This window comes from Scardinius erythrophthalmus, assembly GCF_964197995.2.
Source record: "Scardinius erythrophthalmus genome assembly, chromosome: 2".
Lineage (NCBI taxonomy): Eukaryota > Metazoa > Chordata > Actinopteri > Cypriniformes > Leuciscidae > Scardinius > Scardinius erythrophthalmus.
In genome coordinates this window covers 9,666,522-9,674,070 of record NC_138222.1, presented here as the reverse complement: position 1 = coordinate 9,674,070, position 7,549 = coordinate 9,666,522, and the positions used below count along the sequence as shown (strand labels likewise).

At 35.9% G+C, this 7,549-nt stretch overlaps 1 protein-coding gene across 2 annotated transcripts; it reads right to left on the bottom strand.

Moving 5' to 3' along the window:
- Nucleotides 1–2,694: 2,694 nt before the first annotated feature.
- Nucleotides 2,695–7,008, bottom strand: LOC308707831 (uncharacterized protein). Of its 2 annotated transcripts, XM_081394517.1 has the most exons (6): nucleotides 6,966–7,008; nucleotides 4,484–4,556; nucleotides 4,242–4,385; nucleotides 4,005–4,107; nucleotides 3,739–3,821; nucleotides 2,695–3,477 (listed from the first exon to the last, which is right to left on the bottom strand). In XM_081394517.1, the coding sequence occupies exons 3-6, from the start codon at nucleotides 4,323–4,325 to the stop codon at nucleotides 3,439–3,441; spliced, it is 309 nt and encodes a 102-aa protein (XP_081250643.1). In that variant the 5' UTR covers nucleotides 4,326–4,385; nucleotides 4,484–4,556; nucleotides 6,966–7,008; the 3' UTR covers nucleotides 2,695–3,438. The 2 variants fall into 2 exon arrangements, 1 of the variants encoding a protein (XP_081250643.1); XR_014032224.1 differs by lacking the exon at nucleotides 3,739–3,821 and having other exon boundaries at nucleotides 2,799–3,477.
- Between the last annotated feature and the right edge of the window lie 541 nt (nucleotides 7,009–7,549).

Sequence of the window (7,549 nt, the reverse complement as noted above, 5' to 3'; positions counted from 1 at the left end):
CTAATTAATAGAATGCCATCTTGAAGTTCTGGAGATTTGTTTCATTTATTCATGTGATAAAATAATCCAAACAACAGTCTGGCACTTATATCAGATATATGGTTTAATGGTCTGTGTATAATCGATGGAAATGTTCAAGTATGAGATTAGTGTGAAGGCATCTAGTCATACACAGATGTGGTGTGAAGAAAAGTAGACACAGTCATCCAAAACCATCAGCGTCTGTCCCCACCTGGCCCTGTGAGGATGTGACGCATGGCCAAACATGCCGCGTGCCTTCATACACTCCAAACGAATGCAATCAATTTAATGTAATAATTTCAAGCATTGGAGCATCATTACCATAAAGGCAGATTGATTCACTGGCGGTCGGGAGATGCCAACGTTGCGAGAGAATAAAGTAACGCAGACGGACAGCTCATTAATTCCCTCATGCTCTTGCGAAGGACCGGCATTTTTACACGCTGGAAATTTACAGCGCTGACAGACAAACTGGGCACACTCCTAATTTGTATCATCTCATATTTGTTTTTGTTTTGCCGTCGTCTTTATTCTTTACTGCAAATTACAGAGTGCCCTGGGTAATCTGGCAGGTCCACCGAATGTTGATGAGCCGGCTGTAGGGATTTACAGTCGAAGCAAGTGCTAGGCCGGATGTTTATGATAATTGAGCCTGTTCTTTCTGCTTGGTCAATGCTCTGTTGTTTTTTCCCCGTTTTCTATCTCTCTCAGTTCCACTGATCTCCGGTTGGTATTCATGGAGCTACAAATTTAGACTTGCCATCCCACAACCTTATAAATCTCATCGTTTGGCACAGATTCATGAGCTTAAATAGGTGATTTGTATTCTGCTTATTTAAACTTTTTATTGGCCCCCTCTTGAAATATTTTTTAATAACAGCATTTTATCACCAGCAGGAGGTTGTTGGGGACAAATTCTCATTGAGAACAAAGAAAAGGACATCCGTTCAGGCTTTGTTTAAACTGATAGAACAAACTAATGGTCAAAGAAATGTGACATAAGGTGACTCAGCAGTGCCGTCTTTCCAGAAGACATATTTCAGAAGTGATACAATCCCATTAAAACCATTGAGCAGGTTTAAAGGTAGACTAATCAAATGATTCAAAACTTTAGTCAAGGTTATATGGCGATGTAAATTGAATTCGATACTGTGCCCGCGTCATGGTCATTTGGAAGCCACTGAGTGTAAAGTTCACCTCTCCTGAAAGACACTGTTGGCTCAATCACAACGGGTAAAAACACTAGTTAGTTTGTCTTCTCGTGGCATTCTGCAGACCCAGCATAGGTCAGTATACAGGTTCTGTTTGAAGATAAAGCCTACATTTTGACAACCACTTAGCCTCTCTGATCAACATGCTTCATCAACCATGCTGATGACAGCACAAAAAAAGTCCCAAACCCTTCACAAGTGAGAAGTGTACTTAATTTTATTGAATGTGCACTTGTAGTGTACTTCAAATCTTAAAGGGATACTCCACCGTTTTTTCATATTAAACTATTTTATTCCCTTAACTAAGACGAGTTGATACATACCTCTCTCATCTCAGTGCGTGCACTTAATCGCTCTAGCGCGCGACACTTTGAAAGCACTTAGCTTACCCCAGTATATTCAATGGTATCTAACAGCAATGAATTTAGAAGTGACCAAACACATCAACGTTTTCCCTATTTAAAAACAGTTACACGAGTAGTTATACGACCAAGTATGGTGACACAAAATAAAATGTGACGCTTTTCTAAGCGGGTTAAAAAGGATAACTATAATGTATGGCGTAATAGCACTTTTGGAAGTACTTCGACTCGGCGCAGTAAAAAGTCACGCCTGATCCTCTTTCCACCATTGACAGAAGTGAGAGGAAGAGGATCAGGCGTGACTTTTTACTGCGCCGAGTCGAATAATTGAATCATTCATTCATTCAATTCATTTCAAACAGCTGATTCATTCAGAAATTAAAGGTCCCGTATTATGCCCCTTTTCACAAGATGTAAAATAAGTCTCTGATGTCCCCAGAGTGTGTATGTGAAGTTTCAGCTCAAAATACCCAACAGATCATTTTTTACAGCATGTTTAAATTGTCATTTTTTGGGGCTCAGAAAAACGTGCTGTTTTAGTGTGTGCCCTTTAAATGCAAATAAGCTGCTGCTGGACGACCCAGGGGGCGGAGCTTCATGAGCTCGCGCTCAGTCTCTCAGGACAATTTCATCTCACGGAATGATGATAATTTCAGAAACTCTCAGTAACGGTGTTCATTTCGATAATAATGCCTACAGAGTCAGAGTGCTGTATAGAGATGGAACAGGTATAGTTTAGTTTAATTATGCACTGTAAAAAAATTTAAGCCAGTACAACAAAAAAAATCTTAGTACTAATTTCCTTCAGCTTTTTTTTGTTTACTCAACTTTTGTAAATAACAGTTAGACTGACTGAAATTAAGTTGTAAGTCTTACAATTTTTTTTTTATTGGGTTAACTTAAGATTGTTAGTTTTCTGGAGAGGTGCAACTATTTTTTAACAAACCTTTTTAAGTTGAGCCAATTCAAAAAGATTTGTCTCAATGTCTGAAGTTGAGTGAACAAAAAAATCCTAAAGGAAATTGGTACTAAGTAATAATATGTTAAAGACTGGAAACTACAATAACTTTGCCCAAGTCAAAAACTGAAAACAGTGAGTCAATGTTAACACAAAACATTTATTCAGAAGCATGTTGAAGGCAAATAAAAATGTCATTTCAATTAGGCCCTAGCTGTCATCATGACAAGAATTTTTTTTTTTATTCAAAGGAATATATTACCCCAAAATCATAATTATTTACTTTTTTCTGTCTCAAACTCATAGGACTTATTTTCTTCTGTGCAAGACACAAAGACATGCAGCTGTAATTTGTATTTTCTGAAGTAATACAGTTTTGGGAGAAACAATAAACTAACAATTCTTTTTAAATCTTGATATCCGATTGTATTCAGAAGACATGGATTAAATCATATGTGTTACATTTATATAAAACATGGTTTACATTTATATCTTTATGTTCTAGAGAAGAAATGAAGCCATAAAAAGACTATGCACTAAATAAGAGTACAAACTGGGACAAATAAATGCTCAATCTTACAATTATCCATATGGATTGCAGCTACTTGAACAAATTGTTTTTGAAGGACCGGACTCTTGCTGAGCACTTTAAGTCAAGACCAATAAACAATTTTTAATTTAGTCAAAAGTGTATTTTATGTATTTTAATTGTTTAGGACAGTTCACATTGAGGGCATAAATCAAGCCAAAGATGAGAGTAACAGCTGTGGCAAAGTTCTTGCACATTATCTAGCCCAATCTGCTCTTATAGTACTACAGAGAGGCACCTTATAATTGGGTTGGAGTGGAACAGTTGCAACATCATCTTCAATGATAGTTAAGATCCTCATCTTCTCCCCTTGTGAATGTCTTCTGGCTCTGTGTCCTGCAGTAGAAAATAAATTGACATAACTTTTTTTATTTTGAATTACGTTACACCACAGATTGACCCTAAACATGTGCTCATGTACCTTCACTTGAAAAGTAAAGGTGGTCATGTTTTTAAGCTTGTTCAAATTCAGCCATAGAACTAAACCTGATAAACAGAATACATCTCCCAATTTCCTGCACCTGTGCTGTTAGATGCCATATCAGTATTAAAGGGATAGTTTACCCAAAAATGAAAATTAGCCCATGATTTACTCACCCTCAAGTCTGCCACTATATCACTGCCCTTATAAAGCTTGGAAGAGCCAGGAATCGTTTTAATATAACTCCAAATGTATTTGTCTGAAAGAAGAATGCCATATACACCTAATGACTTCAGGGTGAGTAAATCATGGGCTAATTTTCATTTTTGGGTGAACTATTCCTTTAATATAGTAACACGTGACACAACATCATGGGGATCTGGTGAACAGGTGAAATTATATCAAGTGTGAGTGTATATGCTGGTGACACACATCTTCTTACCAGGCAAGTCTTCAGGATGTTTCCTGACTTTTCCCTCATAAACAAAGGTAGAGCTCTGAGAGTTGTAGCCTTTCTTTGAGCAAGCACATTGCAGTTTCTGTGTCTGAAAGACAGAAAACAAATATGGAACAAGCTATGCATGTTATATCCAAAGAGAAGCATGGGAATTACCTTGAAAAGGAGATGGCAAAATTCAGCCTTTAAACAGAGAGATATGACCACATGCAAAATAATTACCTGATGATTAAGTTGGTCTAGGAGGATCTTCATCTCATCGGATACGCTCCACCACTTGTTTTGTACAATTAGATGTGTATTCATCTAACTAAGAGAAAAAGGTGCTCTTCTGATTAGTTTGTGTAAACCTACTCAGCACAGACCCTGAAAAAAAAAAAAAAAAAAAAACATTGTTAAAACAGTAAATTAAGGGTAGGCCTACACGTTAATTCAGTTCTACTAACTAAAAATGATAAACTCACCTGATCTTTCAAAAACAAAGGCCACTGTTTTAGCACATCAGAGGTTCTTGTTGCTGTACTGATGTTCTTTAGTCTAAAAGGGACAAATACAACATAACAAAGATTCATATAAAAAAAAAAAACAGTTACAGTAGATTAATTTACATATAGTAAAAATACTACAGAAATGGAATAATCAAATGTGAAAAAAGATTAATTCATTTTTTCCTTAAAGGTACCGTATGTAGGATTGTGGACAAAACTGGTACTGCAATCACTTTAAAAATACTGTAGAGCCGTGTATCCCCTCCCCCTCCCCCCTGACTCGAGGTTGCCAGATAAGCTGCAGGATTCAGCAGAAACGTAGGCTGCTTCAATGAGCTTCCAATGGCAAGTGATGACGAGACGTACACAGTAAGTTTTTTTTTTCTGTTAATTGTGTTTATGCTTTATGAGAGATATTTTGATGAGTAATTACTTATTTTAAAAAATTACTAATTGTTGAGGTGCTGGGGCCATAATAGCTGAAGAGATAAGCGTTTTTGATTTGATATTTAATTTGATTTGATTTCTTTATTTTGAACATATAAATACAATTACAATTAAAAAAAAATCTGAGAAAAAAAAAAGGATAATAGTAAAAGAAAACAAAAAAACATATAGACTTAAACAACAAAATAATACTTCCTTAATTTTCAATACGAAAAAAAAAACCTTGATTTACAAGTGCTAAAGTTTTTGTCATATTATAGGCTAAAAACAGAATAAACATTTGCCACAGAAATTATAACACGGGACAAATTCAATATCACCAATGGCTATCACAGGGTTGTTTTCAGTCCCATCAGAAAATATTGTTAGAGTAACTAAATTACATTAGCAATGGTCATACAGGTCAACTTGCAGCATGTGTAACTTAGTCCACGATATACGTGAAGAACGAATGACGAATATTTTTTTCTGAGGTAAAGTTAGGCTTGTCTCAATTACGTTTCAAATTGCCATAATGGTCGTGCTAATGTTTTCATCAGCGTCTCAGCATAATGACAGAGAAACGGGCTCCTATAATGCATTGCAAATGCATACGTCCATGTGAGCTAACGTTACGTTGCTTGAACACGCATAACTTTGTTCGACTGTCATGAATATATGAAATGTCCATTGACATCCAGTACAAGTTAGCCAAGCATAGATGAATCTTACCTGTCTAGGAGAAAATTAGCAACGTTGGTGTCTGTGTTCAAATTCTTCTCCGTTTTCAGCCGTCTCCATCTTTCAAAAGCATCTCCTATACAAATTCTGGTTTTATTTCGGACTTTGTCACAACGAATTTCTGAATTATAACGAGGTCTTTTTGATTTAGTAACGTTAGACATTTTTATCCGACTAGAGTTAGGGTAGGTTAGGTTAGAGCAAAGCTGGCAACCCGGATCCCGAAACACTATTGACTTCGTGATTGGTAGATCGGTGGAGGGAGGCGCTCAGGCCAAAACACAAAATGACAACATCAACATCAGTTGAGGGCTGCAAGTCCACTTTTTAAATGACAATATCCTAGCCATACTACTGTTGTCAGTGATATAAGTATTTGAAATGAACATGATTTCTTAATGTCTAGTGACACATCAGGGCAATTTTATGATTAATTGAAATATATTTCTTACATACAGCTCCTTTAAAAATACAAAAGTTATTAAAGAGCAGTGAGCGATTTTGTCTTTCGTTGATTAACAGGAAGGACACTGACAGCGGCAGATAATATATTTTCACTTTAAACATTATTTAATATACAAAGCAAACATGCGTATTTTTAACATAACATTTGTTTTGCATATATAGGCCTATATTTTTTCCCCTCTAAATTGTATTATATTGAATTATATTGCACTACTGTAGAATGCCTGAGCCTCAACCTAAGCATGTACAAATTGTCACTGACATTTGTATATAGGCCTATATAACAAATAAACTTTAAATTGAATTTAAATCGAATAGACTACTGTCACTTTAAGAGCTATTGCACAGATTTAATACTGAAACATCTGGATTTTACAACATTTGTTCACTTAAGACATAGCCGACTGTATTTACATGAATACTACACACACAGTGGGTTTTTTGAAATAATTGTGTGTATTTCACTATTAATTAGCAATAAGCCGTGAAAGATAACTGAATTCGCACTCACATTCTGTCTGAGATAAACAGCTCTCTTCTGTCTCAATCAGCGCAAGCACCAGATTTGAGTCTTTTTTTAACGACTTACTGCGCAAACGTTTTAAACTTCGTGCACGTTCTTGTCTTTTCTCATTCAAGCATGTTTCCTCGCTTTAACGTTAGTCTAGGTGTTAAGTAAGTTGGCCATGTGCTACGCGGATAATCTCTAACAATAGACACTTATCGTCTCCACAGAAAATATCTTTTAACATGATACTATATTTTACCAACATATGTCTGCAATAAATGTAGCTTATTTTCACTCATAAAGCAAAATAAAACTTACCTCAGAGATGAATCCAGTCCCTTCGATAGCGTGGTTGAAGGAGGAAACCCCGTGTAACGTACATAGAGACAGACTGCGCATGCGCGATGGTGGGAAGTTAAACGTTCCAGCGCAGAAATCAAAACATTAAGTTTTCTCAACTTATTTTTTTGTGTTCATTGAACAAATAGTAGTAAACATGCAGTTAAATAGTTTTTATAAGTTAACTCAACATTGCGCTCAAACATTTGCCCACTCAACTTATAATCTTAAGGTGAGTAAACAATTTGCAAGTTGGATTTTTTACAGTGTGGTTATTATAACGTATTTGTCATCTGCTTGTATGTATCCATTATTTATTAATAGCCTACAAGTCTGCTGTTTCGGACCAGATCCAAATGATGATCAAACATATACTGATGAGTTTAATAAAGTTTATTGTACATCACACAAAAGATGAAGAGTCAGTTTTACTTCAGAAAATCACTGTAAGAGCTGAGAAAACACAGTAAGTTATAAGAAGTGCGCAAGTACATAAACGAATTTTGGTAGAGTTGAGGGAGCATTCCTGTGGGCGGAGGTTAGTCAAAAAACTATTCTACTGA